The sequence below is a fragment of the Chenopodium album genome, chromosome 18 (assembly GCF_948465745.1).
Source record: "Chenopodium album chromosome 18, dcCheAlbu1.1, whole genome shotgun sequence".
Classification (NCBI taxonomy): domain Eukaryota; kingdom Viridiplantae; phylum Streptophyta; class Magnoliopsida; order Caryophyllales; family Amaranthaceae; genus Chenopodium; species Chenopodium album.
This window is the reverse complement of record NC_137851.1, coordinates 6790552-6818548: the sequence shown is the minus strand read 5'-3', so window position 1 is coordinate 6818548 and position 27997 is coordinate 6790552. Positions and strand designations below refer to the sequence as shown.

The 27997-nt window shown below is 34.9% G+C and overlaps 2 protein-coding genes across 2 annotated transcripts; one reads left to right on the top strand and one right to left on the bottom strand.

The window, feature by feature from the left end:
- The first annotated feature begins 98 nt into the window (after positions 1–98).
- Positions 99–23943, top strand: LOC145591343 (structural maintenance of chromosomes protein 5-like). The gene is made up of 30 exons (XM_081647776.1): positions 99–355; positions 555–732; positions 880–1033; positions 2509–2582; positions 3735–3884; positions 3967–4071; positions 4168–4313; positions 7987–8098; positions 8183–8338; positions 8638–8759; positions 8829–8973; positions 9785–9850; positions 13300–13428; positions 13514–13612; positions 13761–13926; positions 14004–14149; positions 14241–14304; positions 14395–14519; positions 14618–14695; positions 15776–15848; positions 17061–17164; positions 20081–20197; positions 20282–20359; positions 20473–20572; positions 20671–20725; positions 21708–21756; positions 21840–21927; positions 22086–22158; positions 23258–23361; positions 23450–23943. The coding sequence occupies exons 1-30, from the start codon at positions 318–320 to the stop codon at positions 23509–23511; spliced, it is 3156 nt and encodes a 1051-aa protein (XP_081503902.1). The 5' UTR covers positions 99–317; the 3' UTR covers positions 23512–23943.
- A 91-nt stretch (positions 23944–24034) lies between these two features.
- Positions 24035–27875, bottom strand: LOC145591344 (large ribosomal subunit protein uL1c-like). Its single transcript, XM_081647777.1, has 7 exons — positions 27328–27875; positions 26366–26545; positions 26203–26257; positions 25209–25336; positions 24900–24983; positions 24528–24653; positions 24035–24443 (listed from the first exon to the last, which is right to left on the bottom strand). The coding sequence occupies exons 1-7, from the start codon at positions 27691–27693 to the stop codon at positions 24306–24308; spliced, it is 1077 nt and encodes a 358-aa protein (XP_081503903.1). The 5' UTR covers positions 27694–27875; the 3' UTR covers positions 24035–24305.
- Positions 27876–27997: the final 122 nt, after the last annotated feature.

The window sequence follows — 27997 nt, the reverse complement described above, 5'->3', positions numbered from 1 at the left end:
TTAATCAAGTAACGCTGAAAAACAAAACTCTCCTACAAGGCTAGTAGTACAAGTGTACAAGGCCAACAAGGGTACAACCGTACAACCGCTGAAGCACACCAAAGCGTAGCGGATACGAAAGTTAGACCTATGATTTTGGCGCCATTTCTGCAGTTACCCTTCAAAGTAGACCCACTCTCTTTCTCTCTCCTCTCTCACACTTCCCCATTTTATTCAACCAAACCCCTAATTATATCTCCAATCTTTCCATGAATTCCAACAATTAACCTCTCTTAGGGTTTTCAATCGGAGTTCAGAGCCTTCAATTGCCGTCTTCAATGTCTGAACGACGTGCTAAACGCCCTAAAATCGTTAGGTTTGTTCTCTTACTCTTCTCAATTTTGCCTTTTCTGTTCAATAATTTGTTCATTTAGCATAATTCTAGGGTTTCTGAGTTTCTAATTCCAGCATTTTGATTTTTCAAGCGTATGTACTGTTAAAAGTTCACATCATTCAGTCATAATTTTGAAGGATTATTATTTGATTTCAAATTTTCAATTTTTTAAAATTTTCAGAGGGGAAGATGATTATTTGCCTGGAAATATTACTAAGATTGAGCTTCATAATTTCATGACCTTTGAGGACGTGACTTGTACGCCTTATTCACGTTTAAACCTAGTGATCGGCCCAAATGGGTCCGGTAAAAGCTCAATTGTGTGTGCTATTGCACTTGGTCTTGGTGGTGATCCTCAGGTCTATTCATTCTAACCAATTGTACAAGAATGTTGCTCTTTTCTGCTGTAATGTTAATAAATACTCGTATTTGTAATTTGTCCGTGTACAATACTTAACCCGTCCCTAAATATTAGACCACATTTTAAGGGAAGTATATTTTTGTAGTTACTTGGGAGAGCGGGAAGTGTTGGAGCATATGTAAAGCGGGGAGAGGAATCTGGATACATCAAGATCACTTTGAGAGGCGAGTCTAGGGAGGAGCGGATTGTCATCACTCGTAAAATTGACACAAGCAACAAGTCCGAGTGGCTCTTGAATGGTAAGGTGATGCTTTAATTGCTTGAGTTGATTGCTGATACTAGGAAAATTAGTTGTTTATGTTAGTTTAAAGTATGTTTCATGGGCATCCTTTGCATATACTACGGTGTATTATTTTTGCTTGCTTATCACCCCCCAAATCCTCTGTGACTGCTTTGTATATGTTTTCTCTCGTAGCTCTTGGCAATAAGGCTGTGGTATATTTACTATCTAGACTTTAAAGCCCTACTTTCCATGAGATTCTTGTTATCCTGTTGCTGTAGATGAAAAGGCATTGTCTTTTCTTCCATTTATGGAAATAATACTATTTCATTTTCCAGCTTCCCTTATCATGCATTCATGCTGTAAAGGAAGTTTATTCCTTGGGGTTGTTGCAAAACAAAACTGGTATGATGCATGTTCGTCACAAGAGAAGAACATAAAATAATTTTAACAGCAAACAAAGAGTACATATTTGTCAGGGTCTTTTTCTTTTAAATTTCTCCAAACTGTTTAATTTGACTCTTTGAGTTCCCTGTACCCTGTTCTTGTGGCAAACTCCATTTGGAAGGCAAGGGTTTTATCTTAAAGTGATGACATTTAGGGAAGATTAACAATAATTACATGCTCCAAAACTAAAGGCCAGGTTTGGCTATTTTTCTAGGTAATCGCTTGCTTTCCCTGTTTGAATTTAGTTACATAACCTATGAAGAATTTTCGCCATAATTACCTATGCCTAACAAAGTAGTGACTTGAGAAATAAGGACCTCATCCATGCAAGGGTCTGCTTCTACTTGTTGCAAGCTTGCAACTTGTTAGATCTGTATAATACAAGGCAAAGTAGTTCCTTTAAAAGTTTAATTTTGGCAAGCGATGCTTTTCTGATTACTTGCTGGCATCAGATTTCTTTCTCTTATCTGAGTGTTGTCCTGATTTTAAAGTAGGGGCTTCTCGGCTTCTGGCCTTTTGACGTATAAGGTCCTTCAAGGGCAACAGATTTAAAAGATTCCTCCTTAATATTTTTCCCGGTCTTTTCTTAGTATTCACGTGTCATCTACAATCATTATTTTATTTAGTTTATACATGCTTTTAGCCTTTGGGAACATGCTTGGATGATATTTGGCTAGATAAACTTGATAAGTATTAGTTTTGTGCATTTATTTTATTGCTTGATATTTTTGACTTGAGCTTACAGTGCCTCATGTAAGCTGTGCTTCTTATTAAGTAAGAGATTCAATCAAAGAAGCTGTACGCAAATAGAATTTGCTTTTTTTGTTCATTCCTACAGCAACAAAAACAACATTAAGAGCCTTAGTCCTAAGGAATAGGCTACACGTACCCTAGAAACGCAGAAAGTGATTTTTTATTTATTTATTTCCCAAAACATGTTTTTATCATTTTCTACACAGAGCAACTGAGAAAATGAAATTTCTGTTTTGTGTCTGTGAACCGATGGCAATTAACTGTGAATGCTGATGCAATTTGTTTTGGTTGTAGGCAACATGGCAGCAAAGAAAGATGTTATTGAAGTTGTTCAAAAATTCAATATCCAAGTTAATAATTTGACTCAGGTGTGTCTTCATTTTAGAGTAATCTACATGCTTATATTTGATGCTTGGAGATTTATAAAATCTAGTTATGTTGAAAATTTCTTTTTTGTCAAAAAATCCTAGCAGACAAGTTCATCTATAGTTATTTCCTTTCCACTTCTACCAGCATTTCCCTAGTGCTTGTACATGTCCAAATTTCTGCTGATGACTTCATTGGTCAGTCCTTGTTTCACACTGTCATGGCTTAGGGTTTACCAAATGAGTAGACTCAAGTTCAGATTTGTTGATGTACTTGTAGGAAGAGGTTTCCGCAATCTTTAAGGGGAAAGCCTTGTCCGTGCAGGAGTATATGATCATGCACATGTCCATGTGTTTTGGGCTTTGACTTTGTTTTGTCCATGTGTTAAGTTACTGGCCTTCCTTTAGTAAATTGTAGAAACCCCCTTGGTGGCTTGGTGTCCTGATATAATTGTCAATACCTATCAAAATATTAAGTTAGGCTTCCTGGAATCTAGCTCCTGTTTTCATTGTGCACAATATTGCTAAGTGCTGATGAAGAAAATGACACACATTTCTGATTCATCCTCAGAAACAACTTATATTCAATGATTTTGAAAGACATCCTTTTACCTTGCTCTCACTTCAGGTTCACATTCTAGTGGTAGCAGATATATGGCCTTTGCTTTTGAACTACAATGAGTTTATTTTAAAAATTTTCTTTAGTGACAATCAACTAGAAATTGGGCCCTTTACTAGGCCTGATTGGTTGGTGATAGGGTCACATGCATCTTGACTCCTCAGGAGTCGGAGTGTTGGACCTCCCCAACAATGGGCATCATGCTGGTTTGTTGTTGTATTTTGTATTATAAATGGCTATGTGAGGTGCGAAGCGAGCTAAGAGGCCACCTTTGATGAGAAGCATATAATGGAAACATTGAGTCAGAAATTGTTAATAATAAATACCAAGAAGCATGTGATTATTGGTTTTCTGGCTGTCCCTTTAACTTGAAGTCAATACAAGACTAATCTATCCTCCTCACCTTTTCACCATCTGTTACTGTTATGCATATTCTTTTACTTTTTTTTCCCTCTTCTGCTTGTCTGTTTTTAACTGTTGTTGCATCTAAACCCCCCCCTTTTTTTTTGGTGGTGTCATGTTGGTGGGCTTCACAGTTTCTACCACAAGACAAAGTGTGTGAGTTTGCCAAGTTAAGTCCTGTTGACCTGTTACGTGCAACAGAAAATGCTATTGGTGATCCTCAACTAGCAATACAACATGATGCTCTTATAGAGAAAAGTAGTCAGCTGGGAAGACTCCAAAGAGTAAGGTTTTGGTCTAATTTACTGGAGATGATAATCTCTTATAGTGTTGTCATTTAATCAACAACCACCTATTCTGTTATAGGCTGTTGATGGGAATAAAGTGACATTAAACCAACTTAAGGCTCAACATGCTGAACAAGAAAGAGATGTTGAACGTGTTCGTCAGAGACAAGACCTTTTAGCTCAGGTTCACATTTTCTGAATGGTATTTAGGGCCAGGAAGACATTGTTTACCTTTTTGTATCCTTTCTATAATGTGGCTTTTTTCTTAAATTGCTTGTAGGTTGATTTGTTGAAGAAAAAATTACCTTGGTTGAAGTATGATCAGAACAAGGCTGAATATCTTGAAGCTAAAAAGCAGGTTGATGATGCTAATAAGAAATATGATGAAGCTGCAAAGATCTTGAATGATCTCCAACAACCTATTAAGTAATTTTCTAGTCTTAATATTTTTTATTTGATTGTCACTTAAGTTTTTACACTAATGTACCCATTGACTTCTTACTATGCCAACATCTTGGTCAATACTTGACCAGACACCAACCTAGCTCATGTACCTTGTGGGTGGGCTCATGTTGAGTTGCTGCCCATGTTACTCATGCCATTGAGTATTTAAGTAGTACTCCCTCTGTTATTATTATTTTTTTTTTTAAGTGTCCCATTGGAACTTTTTGCAGTATTACTTCATCCAGTTTGACCAATGTTTGTGAATATAAGAAAAAATACAGTTGTGTGAGCACTTGTTAGAATTGTCTCAATGAATAAATTATTTATATTCAATGTTGTAATTTATTTATAATTAAAGATATGATTGGTCAAAATTTTGCATCAGCATGTTCCAACGGGGCACTAAAAAAACAGGTTTTATTATTTTTTAGTATTTCTGAAATAATTATTGGTTTGATCTTAATAATTTTGAGTCTTATAACTACTGCTTTTGAATGTTTTCTTGTGTTATAGTCTAAAAATTACTAGAACAAAGTCTTGTATTGGTTTTAAGATTCTTTTGCAATTTTTAAACAATGACTAAGTAATAAAATCACTACTTTATTGAATAAACTAGTTTTTAGCCCGTGCAGAATAATCTTTTTGTCTATATATATGTATTAAGATTTGTTATTTAAATAAAAAGCTTTTGTAAATATAAATTGTATTTTTTTAGTAAATTTAAATGTAATACTACAAACGTAATTGTAATGCAATATATTCTTAATGGGAAAAAATGCATCATATCATATATAAACTTAAGTAATACAAATTGTATCAAGCGGAACAAAAATATAAAATTTTATTTTGCAGATTTATTAAAACATTTGGGACAGAGGAGAACTAAGAGGTGAAAAGACACAAATGAAAATTGGTCATTTTTTTGGAGATTGAAAACGTTTGGGAGGGTTTTTTTTTTCTTTCTAAAATTAGCTTGCTTAATGTAGAATTATGATTAGAAAATGAAATTTAAAACATAAAATTAAAATCCAATAGTTCGCAAATTTGAACTCTAAAAAAAAACAAAATCCAACAACCAATAAAATAATAGTATCAAAAACTTGAAAATCCACAAATTTTAGAATTCCGAATTGTCAAGTTGGATAAATAGATTTGACACTGCTATATACAAAGTAGTACTACGTATTTAGGAATTTTGGTTCTATGAAATATAGGAATTTTTTTAAAAAATTGCACATGATTGATTTTGCAAAAGTAGTATTCACCAATTTTAAAGACCTAACCAATATTCAATATTTATAGAATTATAACATCATTTTGTCATAAATTTTGAGTACTCCATATAAATTATTCAATTTATCACAATATTTTTAATTGAGATTAATATTGTAAAATTGCAAATTGGAAAAAAAAAAAAAAGAAAAGAAAAAAAGGGAGTTAAATTTGGAGAAAACAAACCTCTCGTGACAAATTTGATGAAAGTATGAAACCGGAGACATAATTTGGCCAAATTGTCTTACAAAACTATGAAATCGACTTATATGTGTAAGGTTTTTTAAATCAAATTAGAGAAGTAAGAAGGAAGGAAATAAACACAATTGCGGAGTAAGGTTATATAATTCATATTAGAGAAATTGGAAGGAAAATAGATTTTAGACATGAAATTAAAACGGGGAAAGGAAGAGAATTACTAATTTATAATGAGTATCATTTTGGATGAGAATTAGAATTCGGTAACTATAATAGGAGTAAGCATTGAAAGAGTACGATTTTTCAAGAAAATAGGAAACTATATGATGAAATGACATGAATGAAAAGGTTTCTTTTAAAGTAATAAAAAATTATAAAAATATTTAACTACAAATGGATGTTATGGAAATGCCACGCGGCACTTTGTATGACCTGCAAAAGTTCCTGTTTTAAAATATTAGTATAGATTTGGAAGTATATGTGCTAGTGTAATGCATTATTATTATGTTGAAAATAATTTTAACTCATCCATCCAAAATTTCAAATCATCTTAATGCCCAAGTATGATATTGAAATAGTCTATATGAAAGATTGCATGCCAAGGTTTCTATGTAATGTAGAAGGCACTATGGCTTACGATATGCTCAATTGTTTTTTCCACTGCTTGCATACTTTAGCATTGTATGTATGGTTTAAGTTTGTGAATCTAGAAAATTTTACTACCTCTATTTGTTTATGCTCTACTTAGTTATTGGCCTTATTGCAGATATGCAAATTAAGAGTTTTTTTGAAAAAGGTGAGTGGGCATATTACATAGTAGGATAAAGTAAGAGGTTGGAAAAATACCGGTGAGGGTAATCATAAGGTGAGTAAAGTAAGAGAGTGTGTATGGAAAAGCATAATTATTGTGGGGAAAAAGGGGTAATATGGTAATACATCAAAGTAGAACAAAACAATCTAAAATGGAAAGTGAAATAAACAAAAAGTAATGGAGGGAGTAGTTTATTAGAAATATTTAGCACATACCAATACCATATCTAGGGAGAATTGTCCAAGACCTACTATTCTTGTTCATTTGGCTTTTGCAAAGATCTTCATTACATGAAAATAGCTGTCATTAGTTGTTGTATCGGCTTATTATTGTCTATTGTTAGAGCTGTGAGATTAGCAGTCAAAATACATGTAAAATTTAACTACTTTTTGGTAAAATCTGGTATTTGATGAGGCAAAAGAGCAAAAACTTGAATCGTTTCACATTTAAAACCTACCTCTTATCAATTAATGCTACCCTGAAACAATTCTTTACCAAAATCTTCTTTTAATCTTTAGCTAGTCAAGTTTTGAAGGCATTTAAAGATTTGTTTTCAGAATATAGCCTAGGCCTATTCCTTATGTTCTTTCACTTATTTCTCTCTGGGATTTACTGATCATTCTATTTTTTGAGAATTTCTAATTTCTTTGACCTTCAGATATAATAAATGCTGGAAAATTATTCAATATGCTGGAGTATTTTGATAGACTTCTACCATTTTACCCTCAGAATTGTTAACTGGTTTGCGAAAATCTGGGAAAATTTACCATATTAACCAAAGCATGTAACCCTCCCTAGTTTGCCTTGTTATGCAGAAGCATGTTAAACAGTTCATAAAGGTCATCAACTTTGCAATTATGAAAAGTGTTGTAATGTGAGCTGTAAAATATGAAATTTAATGTGACTGTTAATTTTCTAGGCCTATGTGTGGCATAAATTACTCTTTACGTCAAGGATTTATCCCTGTCTATGCTTGTATGTTATTATCAGGTTATGATTAGGTGTTATATGACTTATATCTACTATCATCTTGCTGTTCATATAAAAAATTTTGCTTCATTAAGAAAGATATGTTTCCACTAGTGTATTTGGGGAGTTGTGGTTAGTACAAAATATGAAAATTGAAATTTGCAAAACATGTAAAGCTACATGGCTTATGCATTGAAGGTCATATGGTTTTCATATCTCTTGATTTGTCTTTGTGAGGTATTTGGAGACATCATACAGTCTTATATATTTGATATTAATGAGCACTGATTGTATCCTAGTGCTTTGACATTGATACTTGACAATATCCAACATAATTGAAATTTTTAGCTTCTTTCCCACTTATTAAACAGCTCACCTCTTGATTGGCAATTATAATCATTTCAGAAAGCAGCAGGAGGAAAAAGCACTGCAAGACTCAAAGTGGAAAAAATTGGAGGGTATTTTGAGTAAGAAGGCCGAAAGGTGCAAGAAACTTCAGGAGAATGAAACTCAGTGGGTTGTGTTTCTTTCCTATCTTTCTTGCCATTTGGTACTTCATTAATGTCCTATCTTTCTCAATATCCATTTTGGACAATTCTAGGGAGTCAAAGTATCTGGAATGTACAAGGACATGGAAAAATTGAAGAGGGATGAAGAATCACGTCAACAAAGAATGTTGAAAGCTAAAGAGGAGCTTGCAGTTGCTGAACTGGAACTGGCAAACTTGCCACCTTATAAACTTCCAAAGGATGAGTTTGTATGTTATGCCGTTTTTTTTAGCTGCTTTTTTATATGCAATATGCTATATAAGTCTCAATTATATTGCATGCAAGCCTTCCCAAACCTTTTATATGATAGTATGAATTTAAATTTGACCTTTTTGCTATCATTCATTTTCTTTCAGTAATCTGTTTCTCTTTTTGTGTAGCTCTTATTTTGTGGATGAGTGTATATTTATTATGTTTTCATTCATTCTTTATTCTTCTTTCTCTTCCTTTCTTAGCAACCTTTTTTTATTAGGATATTTGTAATATATTAGTTCTTGCTATAATTCAGGAAAGGTTGGAGGCCAAAATTGTAGAACTCGAAGACAGTGCAAGGGAGATTAGGCAGCAAAAGACTGATATTGGTAAAATTTTATCTGAACACAAACAAAAACGGATGCAGTTGGTTGACAGGTATATATTGCTGTACATACCCCATTTGGATTTGATTATGTAGTATTCTCAAATACAGAATGGTTGCAGGTTAAAAGATATGGAAAATAGAAATTACAAGCTCCTGAATGAGCTGAAAAATAGTGGAGCAGACAGGATTTACGAAGCTCATCGTTGGTTGCAAGAACATCGTGATCAACTGAAGAGAGAGGTTTATGGACCTGTTCTGCTCGAGGTATATATGCTTTGCTGGGCCTCATTGCAAGATTATGAATTATCCCTGTTAGCAAGATTGCATCTTCAAAATTTCTGTAAATGAGTGCTTCTAATTTTGCTCAACATGTTGAACCTAGGGGCTTTATTATTTGGACTAACACTATCGAATAGCCAAAGCTTTGACTTATTGGAAATTGCTAAAGCTCAGTTTAAAGAAATAGGCCCTTCACTGGGGGCTTTACAGCCTCATTTTTTATGGCATGCCTCTATCTGTAAAGCAATGCAGTTCAGAACTTGTAGGCATGCACAAAGATACTTTTTCTTAGATCGACTGTCTGACCTGCCTCTTATATATTAAGTTGATCATGTGACATATAACTACTCCAAAAGAAATGATTGAACTTTAAACATCATTTGAGGATAAGTTAGTTGTGAATTTGTCCGTTTTGCCCTGTCTTCAACTTTGTACCCTGATTTTAATATTATTCATTTGGACGGAGTATAAAGCCTGGTGATGAAGCATTGTGTGTATACATTCAAGCTTCTAATAAGGAATTATGCATTTTAGAGACTTGACATTGCCACATGTGTGTTTTTTTTCCTTTCTCCTTCAGGTCTGTTTAAGATTTTCCAGATGATGTGATTTTCTTTGTTTTGGAGACCATGGCTCTCAAGTCTCACTAGTTATACCTTTGTTACTGTTATTTGAATGCAATTAGCAGCAAGTTACAGATATAATGCAATGAAATGATGCTTGAGTTATACATGGATTATACATTTTAGATGATGATATTTTGAAAGTAATTTTCATCTATGCTGTGTGATTGTAGGTTACTGTCAAGGATCAATCTCATGCTGATTACTTGGGAGGCCAAGTTCCATATTACATATGGAAGGTATGTTTAGTCTCATTGCCCTCAACAGAAGAAAATGTAGAAATGAGTTTGGGGAAAATGTTGATAATTTTTTGTTAGGTGCAATAATTTTTTTTTTCTATTGCCTTGTTTGCACGATTGCACGTGCATAAGATGAATGTGGCAGTGATGTGTATGTCGTGATGGATGTGTGGCCATACAAGAAAGGAGGTTGAGGAATGAGATAATTAGGAAGAAAGTACGGGTTACATCCACTGAATACAAGATGAGGAAGAATTGCTTAAGGTGGTTTGTTCATGTAAAAAGGAGACCAAGTGAGGACCTGCAAAGTGGCAATGCATTGGGATCGCGTGGGGTAGAGGCATATCTAAGAACATTTGGAAGAGGATAATTGAAAGTGATAGTACGTTGGGGATTGAGGAAAATATGGTGTTGGATAGATCGGAGTGGAGGGAGAAATTTCACGTTTATTTATATATATTTGGTGGGCTACATGAACCAAAAGTGATTATTCCGTGTAGTCATCGACAAAAATCTTCCTCCATCTCGGACGATCAAATGCCTCTTCCTCATGCAAATCCATATACTTTATATTCTTCCTAACTCCTTCCAACTAAGCCATTTTCGGTCTCCCTCTCCTTCATTTAACCCCTCCATGGTCCCACACCAAACCAACGCACATGATTTTACCTTAGTTGTATGCAATGCCTATCACACCCACTTTCTTACGAATAACCTCATTTTTTAATTCTATCTCTTAAAAGTGTTCCCGCACATCCACCTTAACATGCGCATTTCTGTAACCTTCATCTTTTTAATGTGCTCCTTTTTAGAAGCCTAACATTCTGTACCATAGAGCAACATTGTTCTTATGGCACTCTTGTAGTATTTTCCCTTCAACTCTAAGAAAATGCTTTGGTCACATAACACTCCCGTGGCCGTTCTTCATTTACACCACCCCGACTTAATCCTATGGGCCACGTCTTGATCAATGTCACCCCGACTTAAAACATTCACTCATGGTCAAGTCTTTCCATCCAAACTCACCATGTCGTCACTATCCCCCTCTGAGTACCTAAGTGACATATCAAATATTGAGTCTTACTCTGACTTAGCTTGAACCCTCTAGATTCCAACCTTTGTCTCCATTGCTCCAATTTGGCATTAACTTCATCTTTAATTTTATCCACTAAAACGATATCATCCACAAACAACATACACCATGGAACCTCATCTTGAATTGGTCTAGTTACTTCATTTAAATCCGTTGCAAAAAGAGAAGGGCTTAATGCAGACCGTTGATGCAATCCAATTGTAATAGAAAAATCTTTTGTCAACCCTCCACATGTCCTCACATTTGTTGACACATCCCGTTACATATCCTTAACCAGGTCCACGTACCTTTGTGGGATACCTTTCTTCAACATTGCCTACCAAAGCACCTCTCTTGGCACCTTGTCATATGCCTTCTCTAAATCAATAAAGACCATATCTTTATCAGTATTTACTTTTATTATTTGTTCAACTCGTGTTTTCAAACTCTACTTATTTAATATTCTAAGATAATCTCAAAGCTTTATGTATTGTATTCACATAATTTTCCGCTTTTTTTTTTTATTTTTTATTTTTAAAAAAAAAAAAAAAACCCTTTACGATTCTTTTAATACCTTTTTGTTTCACTCTTTTTTTCTCATTTTCAATTAATTATCTTGCTATGCTCTATTTCCTCTACAAACATCTTATGACGATTCATGTTAGCTGACCCCAATAATATTGGGAGTAAGGCTTTGTTGTTGTTGCCTCTTTATATTGGACGTCATGGCTTTGGGTTCGATGGTAACAAAGGAATCCACAAAAAAAGGTTCAGATCTGACACCATGATAAAATTTAATGTTTATAATGAGAACTTGAGAAGTGAAGGGGAGCAGGAGAAGAAGGCAAAGTTTTTTCAAGTAATTTTAGAATGTTTTAGTATTGGTTTAGACACAGTTTAGTATTTTGGAAAATTTCTCTTGTGGAATGCTTTCTCTGCATGTATTCAGTGCTTTAGGGTAGAACAGAACTCAAAAGTTTGTTTCAACAGATATATCTTTGTCTGTTTTCCTTTGGGCATTGCATAAAACTAGCTAGCTGGTGTTCATTAATATCTTGATCGGGATTAGTGAAACTTTTTCCTTCCTCTTCTGTTAGAAGATATGCTGCCTCCTAATCATATCTTTTCTTTGTGTTATTTTTACTACATGATTAATTGATCTTTCTGTTTTCTGGTAATAAATAATGTTTTTGATATGTACTGTCCTCATATTTATGAGTGGTTTCTTATAAAACGTTCTTCATCTCTAAGCTCAATTTTCTTATGCTTAAGCACATGGAGGCTGTGTTACTCCGGCACCTGCCTTGGCCATGAGTGTCGCATGTCGACGCGACACGACCCTTGACACGGCTCAGGGAAAGTGTCGACTCGGGAATCGGAAAAATGTCTGAAACAAGTGTCGCCGATTTCAGATAATCAAGATTTGTAATTTAAAATTTTAGGGTTTAGTTCAAAAATCTACCAAAATTTCGTGATTTGCTGAATTGCAGGACACATACAGACAATAAAAGTATAGGGCTTTTGGTGGCCTGAAAATTTCGATTTCACCGATGTATTTCTGGCACATTGAACAGATCGCCGGCGAGTTGTGGTTGCCATTCATGGTGGCTGGTTGTTGAATGAAAGAACAAAGAAGTGTTTGCAAAAATAAGTGACATGCCGCCTTTGAAATTTGAAAGAGAAGAGAAAGAGGGGTTTGAAGCATGCATCTGATTTAATGGAGGAGAGAGAAGATAGAAAGATAAGACCATAGTTTGAAACAGTGTATTGGAATTTGTAACAAAAGAATACGTAGAAAGAGAAGGAAGGAAACAAAAGAAGACTAAAAAAGTGTATTGGAATATGTTTAGACTTTAGATGTTCCCTATGTATTACTCCGTATTATTTATTTATTTATTTTTTATTTTTTGACTTTTATCTATTTTTTATTTTTAAGTGTCGGATTAAATTTTTTTGGACACTTTATACAGTAGCCGTATCCTAAATATTAGTCAAGACACTCCCTTTACCGTGTCTAAGTGTCGACCAAAATTTAGGACTGAGGTGTCGACACTTATAGACGAGTCCAAGTAACATTGTATGGAGGTATATATGCTTGTATGTGGCAATAAAGCTTGTAGTTCAATTTTTTAATTTGAATATCTTGCACATTCTACAGTGTGATCCATACTTTGATTTGCTGTAGAGTCCATCCTTGTATTTTCCAATATAGAACTAGACAGTGCAAAATTATCACAGTTTAGCTAATATGTTAAGTTATCTTTGCATTTGTCTGCTTCAGCAGTAGTTTACTTCAGTATTCTTGCTTTCCAACCTCTTGTCTTTCAGAAAAAGTGTAAACATCTAATCTTTTTTGCCTTTTGCTTTGACATTGAAGTCTTTCATCACTCAAGATCCTAATGATCGGGACTTTTTGGTGAAACACATGAAGTCATTTGATGTCCCAATTCTAAATTATGTTCAAACTGAAGGACAATGTAGAGATCCCCCTCGAATATCTGAAGAGGTATGTGCTTTGAAGGCTGTAGTTTTTTTCTAAACTGAGATGCTAGAGTTTCTACCTCTTTTTATTGTTTTCTATGATTTGGCAGATGCGTAAGCTTGGGATACATGCTAGGCTTGACCAAATTTTTGATGCTCCAGCTGCTGTCAAGGAGGTTTTGATTAGTCAGTTTAACCTTGATAACTCAGTATGCTTGCTGCCCCTCATGTTTGACCTTTTTTTTTCGCGATCTAAGCATAGGATGTTATTTTTTTTATAATTTCGATTTTAGCATCATTTTGGTGTGTTATTGGTACTTCCAATTCGATTCCTTAACATCATTCACAATTTTCCAGTACATTGGTACTGTGGAAACTGATCGAAGGGCAGATGAGGTTGAAAAGCTGAAAATAATGGATTTTTGGACCCCACTTAACCACTATATCTGGTCCAGATCTAGATATAGTGATTATGTGTCTGCTAGTGTGATGCCAGTTTCTAGATCTAAACTTCTTTCATGCGGTAAGTTTATGCTTTTGAATGCTTATCATGCGTTTGACGGTTCAGATCACTTAGACTACATTAAATCATGCTTGCAGGTTCAGATAATTCAGAAATTGAGAGTCTTAGGTCCAAGATAATTGAGCTTGAACAGACAATCAATGAATACGACAGCCAATCTAAATCTCTGCAGTCTGAGCTAAGCCAGATCGAAAATGAAGCTTCTAAATATCACAAACAGCGGGTATAGCTGTTATGCTTGAACAAAGCGGATATTATCTAGTGTTTTCTCTTTTTTCTGAGGAGTATTAAGTCTTACCTAGGATCCTTTGCAGGAGGAAGTAACAGAGAGGGTAAATAATGAGAAGAGAAGGAGGAAGGGTCTGGAAAACCGCATTAGTAAGCATTCCTTAATTATATTTGCTTACAAGACCTTGTCTGGCAGTCAACGTGTATAATATAGCTTTTCTATGATAAATTGTGGTCTAGATCAGAAGAAGTGTATTTTGAACAACATTGAGAAGGAGGGGGATGTTGATAGTCAGATTGCCAGCCTTTCTGATCAAGCTGTAAATTTGAATATCCAGCGGTTTCATAACGCGATGCAGATTAAGGTGAAGCTCTCTTTTGTTGATTTAGACATTTAGTATCATGGACCTCAAGCTTTTTTTATTTATAATTAATTTCTCTGTTTTCTCTTACCACTTTTCAGAATTCACTTATGGAGGCTCTTTTAAACAAATGGAGTCTTGCTGAAAAACGCCTCTCTGCATTTGAAATTGATGTAAAGGTAGTTATTCCTTTAATTATTTTCAATCAAGTTAAATAATGTATTTATAATGTCTGATTAGGTAGACTCATACCCTTCTTGTGCTTTGATTTGAATATTTAAGTAGACATGTCTTTGCCTGATGGTTTTGGCAAAAGGGGCCTGTAGTCCAGGAAAGAAAATTTGAGAGCCTAGTATCCTACTTCAGTGTTCTGGCGGGAACCATAATTAATTAATTATAATAGTCCCTGTTAAATACAGATAGAAATTTAGAGAACAATAAATATTATAATTGGTGATTTCTATACTCGTGAGTGTCCTTTAAAATACAAATACCTAAGTAGCCGATCTCTGTTTTTCTTTCCTGTGATTCTCATATCTATGTTTTGATAACGTTACGGACAATGCAGTTCTATAGCTATCTCAGTTAATTTTTACTATTTGTGCATCTTGGGTGTTTTCTTGCTGACCTTTTAATTTCCATCCTTTACTTTTCATATGTAGTAATTCCTTGCTCCCATCCTGTCGGTGTTTTTTGTTTTTTATTTCTTAGTTACCTGGATGTTGAATCTACTAAGGTACCCATATGGACATCTCTGTTACATATATACCCATGCACATGAAGTCTATGATTTGGGAATGAGCTCCTTAATTTATATTAGTAATTTGAAAGCTAAAATTAGTAAAGCTAAATTAGTAAGCTAAAGCGTGATTGCTGTGATGAGTTGAACTTTTCCTGAGTGCTGGCTTCTCTGTCTTGCTTAAGAAGTTCTGTGCAAATTTAGTTCTTTCGAATGACATTCCTAATTTTTGTTTCTAATAAAGTGTTCGGTTCTAAATCTCTAATTCAACCATGACCGTCTTTCTTTCTGATCTATTCTATTTGATGAAGAATGATCTATGAGATTATGTGATCATGGAACAATATTTTAAAATTAGTATACTTGAACTTGCTGCGCATGCTTGTTTTTCCAGACCTGGCCGTGTCATGCTTTTTCTTTCCCAGCGATATATTTATACATACTATGCTAGGCAGTCTGGTTTTATTGTATTTTATGTTATCAACTCTTGTAAAATCTTAACTGTGCTATTCTTCCTTAGATACAAGAATCTGAAATGGAAATTAAGCATCAAGAGAGATCTGCTGTGGAAGCAAGCATACATGTGCAGCAATGTATGTGTAATTAGCTTTCTAACTTGTTTGTTCTTTTATTGCCAAATTCTGGATGTGTATGTTTCCTATATTTTCTGATAGTAATGGAAATGATGTTCTCATTTCTGACTTTCTGTTAAAGTTTTAATTTGTTTACCATACCTGTTTTCATGCATTATGAAAAAGAGTTGTAAGGTAACCTATTTATGTCCTTCCTAAAGTGTATGTATTTTGGTTGTAGAAAGCTGAAACTGTTTGTTGCTCATTTTATTGGATTTTTGTACTCAAGAAAAAGTACTAAGTTTTAATTTATTTGCTGTGAACCTGAAGATTACTTTTCAGTTGGCTTTGGGTGATGATGGACCAGAGCAATATAGCATTTAAAATCTAGGTCTTATAATAGGTTGTCTGCCTAGTACAGGCTGTCTCAACCTAAATCCCAAATTTGATGACCTGAATCAGTCTGTGAATGAATGAAGCTATCATTGATCTGTTTACAATAATAATTTAATTAGCATCAGAGACTCATCCCCAATACAATAGACGTCTTATCTGAAAATGATTTCACCCAAATGGACTTGACCCATACCAAATCAAATAGCCTGCTTGCCATCTTCTATATAGGGGGCTCTTATTGATGTTGTTGATATAGAAAAATACAATGTGGCTTTTTCCTGTTGATTGCCTCACTAGATTTATAGTAAAAAGCCAACCTCAAATGTGATATCAAAGATCAAACAAATCTAAGATGTGTCACTGCTAAATTAAGTCAAGGTCCTTTATTGTGAAATTGAGAGCCATACCCTGACATGAGAAGAACTGTATGATTTGGTAAAAGTGTTCCAACTTGGTGGTAGAGGTCTGAAGGATGTGTTGAAGGTATTAGTTCAAATTCCTCACATATAAAGGCTGGGCCAATTCTTCTCTTTCTTTCAGCAGTTGATCTCCCAAATTTTGTTCCAGGGGTTTTATTCCGTTCAGATGTTATCCCTTCAAGTGTGTTATTTCTGTTTCTGTTTGTCCTCATTTTGGTCATCTAGTCATTTTTCATTTTCTTAACTTTTTGTTTCAGGCCAACTTTTATTTTCAGACTTTAATACATTAAATCTAGGGTGATCTATAGACGTTTGTGATTTTCTTTAATCTCTGCTACTGTTTCTGAGTGATTGAGATTATAGACTTTGTAGTTTTGTAAAAGTGTGTTAATTTCCTTTTCCCCTCTTCACTAATCAGGTAAAAAAGAAGTGGAACGGCACAAGGAGCGGCTTACAGATGCCAAGAAATATGCTGAATCTATTGCGAAGATCACTCCTGAAATTAAAGAGGCCTTTGTTAAGGTTGGTTTTTTTTATACATTTATTTTTGTTTCAACTCTAACAGTGTGCCTTCCCTTAGTTAACTAGAATACATTTTCGTCTGAGGTAGAGGTGATCATGAGCAAAATTGGGCTTTTCAAGATAGAATTTTGAGTGGTGCCAGATTTTGTGTCATTACCATAATGGTCTAAATTGGCTGGTTGGGGCAGACCTAGACCTGAGTGTAGGATAAATTTTCCTGGCAATTAATTTCAGCAGTGCATGTAGATTTCTGAATCTTGAGTTGTTGGACACCTGCATATCCCTGAGGATGGGTTTGCTTTTAAGTTTGGGATATCAGATTTCTTTATGCCATTAGGCTGCATGTAAGCTCTCTTGAATGCACATGTCCCAGTGTATTAGATTTATGCCTTGTTTGTGCTGCTAGTGATGTTGGCTTTCTTTTATCCACCTGGACTAACTGTACAAAATTAATGTGGAAACCAAATATATTTCTTCAAAGATTAATGAAACATTTTACTATGCATTGGTTGGGTTGGTTACCTTTACAGACTCCATTCCTTTTGCAATTTTTAGTGTATTTTCCACATTTTCTACCATGTCAGCATAACATTATTTACCCTGATTTAAACAGTTTTTTTTAGCAGAAGGGAGCTTTGCTTATGTTGTTTTAAGAAAAAAAGTGGTATTTCATAAATAAAATTTGTAATGGCCTCGGAGATTTAGGGTTAAGGTCTTAAGACTGTCCACATTTAGATTCCTAGGCTCTTTTGCTTGAGGGCTAATTAATAGTCTTACGTTTTACGTTTTCCTTCTATTGCATAAGTTTTAGAGGTGCTGTTAATTGACGCCCAATTGTTGGATTAATCTCCAGGTCACCCTTTTTAAATAGTTGATTTGCAGTGGCGGATCCAGGAATCCTAACCAGGGGTAGCACTGGACAATTAAAAAAACAATATAACATTGTTATAACGTAATATAATATAATCAGCAAAAACAAACTACGTTAAATTTTGGATATAATGCGTTGTGTAGTCGTATAATAATTAACAATCAAATTCAAAGATTTATATTCTAGATATCGATTATGATTATACTATGATAAACTTTCCACGGTTCCACCTATTTATTTATAATTTTGTACGTCAAATTAAAGTTACATATGAATTTATATGGAAAACTTTGGTATAAATTTTTTCTTGTGCACGTATGCTAATGTAAAACTTTGACTCACAATATCTTTAATAATAAAAAATTATAACAATTGAATGTAAATAAATTTTTCATTAAGATGATTCCAACAAGTATCTACATGACTATATATTATGTATAAATCACAAACATTAGTCAAACTGAATTAGATGAATTTTGCAAAAAGTCAAAACGTTTCATTTACTTAAGCACATATGGCGTACGATATTTTTATATCATTTTAGTGTAAATTTTCATACTAATATAAACAAGATATAATAATTGCTAAATAAATGCAATAAATATTATGTAATGAAAATTAGAAGAATGTCATCGAATATAATGGAGAGAGTATTTCATATTAATAAGGAGTATTTATAAAAGCTGTGAAAACTGAAAAAAGAAATTTATCATGAAAAGATAGTAGAGTAATAGCTTATCCTTTTGTTAATGAAAGTGGAATTTGGGTTAAAAGCAAAAAAAAAAAGGAGCTATGGGGTCTCGAACCACTGACTTCTTGTACAACACAATTCACCATATTGCTCCCTTACCTGAAGCAATGCTGAAGGTACTAAATATAAGTACGGATTATAATCTTTATATAAATATAATTGACGCTTTTTTCAGAAAAACATTTTTTTTTTAAAACCGTGGGGGTAGCATGTGCCCCCCAGGCATCAACGTGGATCAGCCACTGTTGATTAGCCTTTCATATCTCGATATGTTTTACATTATATTTATATCTGTGAGGGATGGGATAACATATGTATTGCTACTTTCTATTAGAAATAATTCAGTAGTATAATTATTGTTCATTCTTTTGATAAGGTTGCAATTATTGAATAAGCTTGTAATTGAGAAGGTAAAGACAGTAAAATGAGAGGGCTGTTGTTCAATTGAAAGAGGGGAAGAGGATTGTGACTGAGGAAGCCCTATTTTTGCCCTTGATTATTGCATGATAAATTGACTCATTCTCTTATATTCTTTAATTATCCTGTTGGATCAAGCAGCTAGCTTTAGCTCACTAGCTTTTGCTCCATTGCATCCAAGAGCTTTGCCTAGTTTTCATTTTACTCCTTACATCTGAATAGAGAACACTACTTGACTGCTACCAAGTGCGAATTTAGGTAGCTAAATCCTTTCTTTACTTCTGTTTTGAAGAGTCAAATAATATAACCTGAATACACAAGTAGTTTTGGTTACAGCTTCAAATCTCGAAGAACCTGAATTTCCTGGCAGAGTTTAAGGCTGGCAATCTTCAGGTCTGTTGATAGTCATTTGGTTATGCCTATTTCATAATCCCGCAGCTTCTTGAAGAAAGAGCTCATCCCTAATCTTATGATTCGCGATCTTCATTCCCAGAATTTGATCCTATTATGTGGATTCCCTGGAGTCGTGATTTTTAGATTCTCCATCACCCAGAGCTGTTAAACAACATTATGCTGAGAGAGTGACTCTTAAATTTGCCCCAGCTCTGATTCAATATTGATAGTTTTACATGCTTTAGCACATGCATCCACTAGCTTTTGCTTTCATTGCTTTTTCCTGGGGTATATTTGTCCTCTGTAAATGTTTTTTTTTGCTTGATTTAAGAAGTAGCTATATAACTTTATGTAATATTGATGATATTTCAATATAAGCTTATAAAGTTTCTGCCAAACTCTCAACATGCTTAATCTATATAGATTTCATTGATTTGAAACATATCCTCATATGTTGCATACATGCATTTTTCCTTGCCTTCAGATGCCTAGTACTATTGAGGGACTTGAGGCTGCTATTCAAGATAATTTGGATCAAGCTAGTTCCATTCTCTTGCTCAATCAAAATGTTTTGGCAGAGTATGAAATGCGACAAAGAAAGGTAATGCCTTTCATAGATTACATCGAACATTCATCTGGTTGCACTTATATTGAATTACTAATTGTGTGCTTTTATCCATGGTAGATTGAAGCTTTGGAAAGAACACTTGAAGAGGAAGAATATGGACTCAGGACCCTTTTGGCTGAAATAGATGCCTTGAAGGTAGTTCTCTTTTACTGAAATTTCAGCCATTAAATCTGGCCTACTTGCTCACTAATCATTCTTTTCTCTCTAGCATGAACTTGTAGCTGACAACCATAATCTTTTGGCTTCAGGCTAGTTGGCTTCCAACATTGCAGAATCTTGTTTCTCAGATCAATGGAACATTTGGTCATAATTTCCAGGAGATGGCTGTTGCTGGAGAAGTATCATTAGGTATCAACTGAGATGTCTGTCTTGAATTGAAGATATTTAGTGGTAGAGAGAATGGTTGTCTATTTTGATAGTCTGATAAATCTTTTATGCATTATTAGATGAGCGTGGCATGGACTTTGGTGCATACGGTATAGTTATAAAAGTGAAGTTCAGGTAACTACTTTCAAACTTGTCTTGCCTTATGCTATCTGTTGGACTTGCTTTCAGTATAACCTTTAAAGTGTTTCTCTGCACTTCTTTCCTCTGGGTATCTCTTGTTCACTGGGCATCAGGGTCCAGGGAAGATACTAGAGAGCAAGAGGATGACACTTGGACACTGTGACAAGTGTCTAAACAAACTCTTGAGTTCAGCTCGAGTTATTTGCTGTGGACCCAAACAACTACAATTTCCACTCTGTACTTGAAGAGCCTCGCATTTGCTGAGATATTAGTCCTTAAAGAAATACTTATGAAGTTGTATTACTGTAAAGATATGCATGGGTTAGTGTGAGCTTAAATTTTGTGGCTTGCGTTGCTTATATTTGAAATCCTAACATGGTAAAGACTACAAATAATTCTGGGGACTTCCAATAATTCGCAAATTTTTGTCACATATAAAGTCAATAAGACCACTGCTGACAAATAACAAGCATAAGTGGAGAGTAGTCATTGGGGATGATGCACATGGTCATTATTAAAGTTACCACACGTCCACACTGACTACTTTATTGTTTGTGACACCATATTTTTTAAATTTATTGTGTGTGTGCAGAAATGATATTTACGAATAAAATTAAGGGTCAGAGCTCTATCTCAAAACACATCTGTAGTACGAAGTAGTTTTTATGATGTTTTCAGTTTCCACTAATCTCAGTGGAAGAGCATAATGCTTGTGCTTGTATAACTTTCCTTCTAATAGTGTTCTATCTGATGAATTGCTGTTTCGGGAATGCTTTTGAAATGGTGAGGGGGAAGCAGGGATGGTTTTGTAAAAGCCTAAGAATCTAAATAAAGGATATCTTTTTTTTTTTTGACAGGAAAAGGATGTCTTTTTTTACTATTCTATTTATATATCTCCTTTCTGACCATTAATCCATATTGAAACCGCATTTATTTTGATATTATGCCAATTTAATTAATTCCTTGTGTTTGTTAGGCAAACTGGACAACTTCAAGTCCTTAGTGCTCATCATCAATCTGGAGGGGTACTTCATCTATCCAAGTTATTTCCATGAGTACCACATTTAAACCCTGTATACCTTATGGCACAGTGTATTTGTACATGCAGGAGCGTTCAGTTTCAACCATATTGTACCTTGTTTCTCTACAAGATCTTACTATATGCCCCTTTAGAGTAGTTGATGAAATTAATCAAGGTAATTTCTGCTATCGAACTTCAAGAATTTATTGATCTAACAAATATTTTCCCTTTAGAGTAGTTGATGAAATTAATCAAGGTGATTTCTGCTATCTAACTTCAAGAATTCACTGATCTAATTAATAATTTCTTAACTTTGTTCCTGTTCTACTCCAGGAATGGACCCCATCAATGAAAGAAAGATGTTTCAGCAGTTGGTGAGAGCTGCTAGTCAACCTAATACACCACAGTAAGTTTATTTGTTTTTACCAAATTTCTTCTCTGACATGGCTATGGCTTTGGTTAATTATTTTGTTGCTGAATAATATGGAAAAGTTGCATCTGTTTGCTTGCTAGACTTCTTGTAATGGAGTTGTCATGGTCATTTGTGCCTTCTGAGTTTAGAGTTTTAGCGGGAACTTACCTCTCTGTTATGATAGTAGTTCTATCTAGTTTAGTGTAATCTGTACTATGTCATGTGGTTATTTTTAGGCTGCACTAATGGCTTTTACTAGCTGCACGTCTGCACGACATATCAGCAGACTGGTTTCACATGCCTTTTCCCTGTCTTAGTTGTTTGGTTGGCAGTACTAGAAGGGGTATTTCATGTGGACATGGGAGGTTAAACCATCTAAGCAGAGGATATGATGCTTTCTTTTGTAGAAAAACCAACATTTTATCAGGCTCCTTCCCATGAAACTTTTCGATCATCACTGGAAAGTACGGTTTCCTGCCTCTACTTTCTTCTGATATCCACCGTATAGTCAACTTAGCTAGTGATTCCATTTTGAGTTTATTTTAATATGGAATTGCTTTGAGGCTAAGTGGCAAACCAAAATAGGTGTTGTGACTTAAGGCAATTTATCAAGAAGCATGTCTTGATCAAATTATTAAAACAATCCTCCTCCTCAGTTCCTTATGAAATCTGTCAGACACAGTTCAAGGTGAGCTTCAATGGAATTCCTGTAGCACTCTCATACAACTATGGCCAATTTTCACTATTCATAAGTTATGATAATAAGTGAGGTATATAAGAGGTAGGTAGACAGATTTATTATTGAATTTAAGAGGGTCCAGTATTAGCACTATCTGAAATGGAGATATGCAGTAACTTCTGCAAAGTCCTTGAAGATATGCTGCAATTTCTGATACCAATGGAAAATCAAGTTCATCTGATGATCTTCTAGCCTTCTCAGTTTACCATCTATGAACCTACTGTACTGTATTTGTAATTCAGTAGTATATTGCATAACTTGCTGCTGGCACACTTCGATGCTTATCTGCCTCTATGGACTTTCTATTTTTGTTTTTGCGTGACAATTCTAGATAACTGCGGCTTTCCTTCACAGGTGTTTTTTGCTTACACCCAAATTGCTGCCTGACCTAGAGTATAGTGATGCATGTAGCGTCCTGAATATCATGAATGGACCATATATCGAGGGGCCTGCTAAAGGTTAGTATCCATCAGATAGAGCATTGTAGAATCATTTCATGTACTGACTGTTCAAGCTGAAGATTTTTTTTTTTTCCTCTGCTTTTAGTGTGGAGCAAGGGAGAAAGCTGGCGTACAATCATATCTCAACTTGGCCAAGCTCAATGCTGAAAAGATCTGTGTTCACTGTACTTGTGGCTAATGATGCAGATCAACTCCTATGAAGGTTTTGGTTTTCCTTTTGGGACATAGATCATATAATTGCTTCAGGCAAAATGTTTCAGTAAGTTCTCAATGCAAGCAAATTTATGTAATTTGAAGAACTATGATCACACATTTAAGCTGTAACAGGCCCTAACAGCACATCTTTATGCTTGATTTGTTGTAAGTTCAATGATGATGAGTAGCCTCTAAAATTTACTCATTAAAATCTTTGCTTTACAGTTGCTAAGGAAGTTTATTCTTGTGTAGTTTCTAATTACAACCCCTCCTTTTGAAGATACGATGAGTACTTCTATATTTTTAACTTATTGGCAAAGATCTTGCACATCGAAGCTATACATGAGCCACAATCAAACTATTTTCATTTAAGAGTCCAAAACTACAATATAGTGTTTTCACTAGTTAAGTGATACGATGAGTACTTCTATATTTTTAACTTATTGGCAAAGATCTTGCACATCGAAGCTATACATGAGCCACAATCAAACTATTTTCATTTAAGAGTCCAAAACTACAATATAGTGTTTTCACTAGTTAAGTACAAACCGTGAATACAAATTACAATAATAATTCGTCAGCCTGCTAGTGAACATCCATGTCACTGAAGAATTCTGATTCATACGAAGCCTTTTCAGTCCCGAATCCCTCATCCTTGAAGTGCTGCTTCTACATTTATTGAAGAGCTCCAAAAGTTCACGTAGCAAATGTAGAAAGTAGAAAAACAAAATTTACACTAGGCTGTCTTAAGCATTTGAAGGAAGCTTATAATCAAGCATCTCCCTAATGTTTAACCGAACAGATGGTCCCATAGATGAGCTGATATGGGCACTTTTCCAATATACCCCCTTAGCCCCGGATGGCTTATTGGTCTCCACTGATTTCTGGAACATAATAACAAAAGGTTAAAATTTTTTGACATAAGGTACATGTTTAACAGTGATGGATTGAAAGATCAAAGTACATACAATAGTGGCAAGCAAGTTTATGAGAAGATCCTCCTCCTCGAAGTCTAACTTTCCAAAGGGAATGTGAACGATTCCTGTTTTATCAACTCTAAACTCCACCTTCCCTTTCTTGAATTCCTCCACTGCCTGGAAGGTCATAGAGCACAACAATTTAGTTTTCAGTCTCACTATTTCCACAGCGCCACGTCCATCCCAAAAACCCCTCCCTCAAAGTATCCTCCCCGCTTTCTGTGTTAGCAATGAGTTTGTTTCTTTTTCTATATTAAGGTGCAGGGAGCGGGCAGATGCCACTGGCCAATAATGCAAAGGAGTCCAGGATGAAACATCTATTTATTTCCTTGAATATAAGTTAATAGGGCACGATTGTTTTACCTGAGCTACGTTTGGTGTGACCGTACCAGCTTTTGGAGTTGGCATGAGCCCTCGTGGCCCCAGAATCCTTCCTAGACTGGCAACCTATGGCAAATACCAAAGCAGATAAGTTTAGGAGCTCTGAATTAGAGTGGGGAAGAGGGAGGCAAAAAGACTATCTTTCGAGCTCTGAAGTCTATCTTGACCAATCAATTTGATCAAAACATCATACTCAGAAGCCATCAAGCATGAAGCACAAAAGAGATTCAGTAGCAGAATTCTGGCATATTTCACACATAATGACAGAAATCAACATAAAAAGAGCATCACCTTAGCCATCATGTCAGATGTTGCAATCAATTTATCGAAGTCCATGAAACCCCCCTTTATCTGTTCTATTAGTTCTTCTCCACCAACTATATCTGCTCCTGCAGCTTTGGCTTCATCAATTTTGTCACCTGCCATTACACACATCTGGGATGAGATGAAAATCTTTGAGGAACTCTAAGTGGAAGCACAAGGAAAGAAATTAATAAAAGCTCTGTCCAACTCATAACTATCCTCTTACTTCCCAGATGAAAATGCCCCAATGTTTGTTTGCCTTCAATCTAGGGAAGGTCTGACATCCTATCACTCTTTAACTTCTTTCTCATTTAGTGAAGTTTTATCAACTTTTTATGGTACCATATTGATGACATCCTGATGTTTTTAATAGGCCTCCTGCCTTGGGTAAAGGACTAGGAGGCTTAAGAAATCCTCTAAGCAGTCTTTAATTTTATATGAGAGGTTGTTCTAACGTAACATACATTTATGAAGCAAACTACTGACATTAATAACTGCATTATAATAACAATTAAGCAATTGTAGTAGTAGAACTTTCCAAATGTTTCTACAAGCTGATGTTTACATTAACTAGCATCATACTCTGTAATTCATATAATTGATGTCTACAGCCTATATAAATTCTCTTTTCCCATAAGTACAATCCTCTTATTTTTGAGTTATCTTGATTATTTGGGTACAGCAATAACAATAGTCCACAACATAACTGCAAGAAGGCCTAAAGTCGAACATAACTCCTAAAATCCAACTCTTCAATCCACCACACAACTGTTTGGGCAACTTTACTGGGGACTATAATTGATCTGCATATATTTACTCTTCCAGCTCCCCTTATATGTTGATAATAGCTTTTTACAAGGTCCTTATAGCCCATGCTACTACACAGGTACCATCCATACCAAGTAAAATCAGCATAAAATGCACTCTACCTTTCATAAGCAACTAAAACAGATGAATCCCAACAAATCATTATAGTTAATACCTTGGGCAAGCACAGCTATTTTAACAGTTTTTCCAGTTCCCTTGGGCAAACTCACCTGTGTAAAACTACCTTTTAGCATCCAAACTTACAAGATAAGTATAAAAAAATCCAAAACTTAAAAGGAGATAATCAAGGGACGACAGTGATTATCTTGGAGACATACAGTTGCTCTCAGCTGTTGATCATTGTATTTAGGATCAAGATTCAAGCGAAAGTGGGCCTCAGCAGTCTCTACAAACTTTGTGGACGACATTTGCTTCATCAATGATATTGCCGTCTTCAAGTCATATTCTTGCTTGATTTCTCTGAGCTTTTGAATCTCTAAGAACCTCTTCGACCTCGTCTGACATTTTATCAAATAAGTATCAGTACATAATGGATAAAAGTCCAACCCTAAATGATCCAATGAACTAACATATCAAACATCCATCTGAAATACAGGACATACAATCCCTATGAAGGAAAACTCATTCATATAGACTGATACTAGGGATCTTATCTAGAAGGAAACAACCACATAATACTCAATCCTATTAGACAGGCATTGAGAATTGAATCCCCAACCTCATGATTGAAAAGTCAGAGGTTCGGAGCTCTACCATGACTAAGGTTTTATACTCCGAACCCGAATTGTGCCTATATAACACTCAACTTCTTATCAGCCAGAAAGTACTAATCACAATCCACTTAATTTTAAGAGTAGCCTCATATACTCTATACAGATGCAATTAAAAAGAGATTTGGAGGGAAAATCACCCAATTATAAATATATATAATAACAAATGAAGCATATTTAGAGACATAAAATTACCAACGAATGGACTTAAATTCTAAGAATTTTCAGAAAATCTAAAATACCCAGAAAGCAGAGTTAATCATTAAGCATATAATTCACCAATTTCTAACTTAAAATAAAGGGAAGAAAAGAGAAAAATGATACTCGTACTCGATTAAGAACAGAAAAAAAAACTCAATTATAAATTATACAATGACAAATAAAGCACAAATAGAGACATAATGAATCACATTATTTTCTAAGAATTTCCAGAAAACAGAATCAATCACTAAGCATAAAATTCACCAATTTCGAAAATAAAAAGAAAGCAGAAAAGAGAAAATTGATACTCTGTCTCTCTTCAAGGGCAAAGCAGCTTTTCCCTTCTTAGGCTTAGAAGGCTGAGGCTGAGGCAAAGTCGCAACACCGCCACCCTCTCCGTCCTCTTCCGACGAGTTAGCAACAACAGCTTCCGCCGCAACAGCCTCAACAACATGAAAATTACCAAATTTGGGTGAATTTTTGTGGGAATTGAAATCAACCCATTTGAGACATCTTCTTTCCCTTTGATTGAGAGATAAAGGGGAAAGAGAGAAATTGAGAAAAAGGGGTTTAGAGTGGGTTTGAAAAGAGGGGTAAAAGGCGAGGTCTTGCTGGTAATGGCAGGAGGAAGAGGCGTAACAGAGGGTTAGAGATGGCGGTGCAACAGAAGCCATTGTTGGTCGCAGAAAAAAGAGAGTGATGGAAGTGCAAAGAAAGGAGAGTGAATTGGCTATCCAAATAATAATCAGATAAGAAGAAAAGGAAGAGATACTAGAGAGAGAAAATGACAAAGGGTGAGGATGAGAGGAACACACTTGGATTGTAGAGAGAGATTGAGGTGATTATAGCTTTTGGAATGAAAACCTCTTTCTTTTTGGGTATGAGGATTGAGGATACATAAACCCATAAACTAAATATGGGCCAAATGTGCAAGAGTTAGCCACACATTAAGTCGTCTCATAAGTTATAACCAATTAA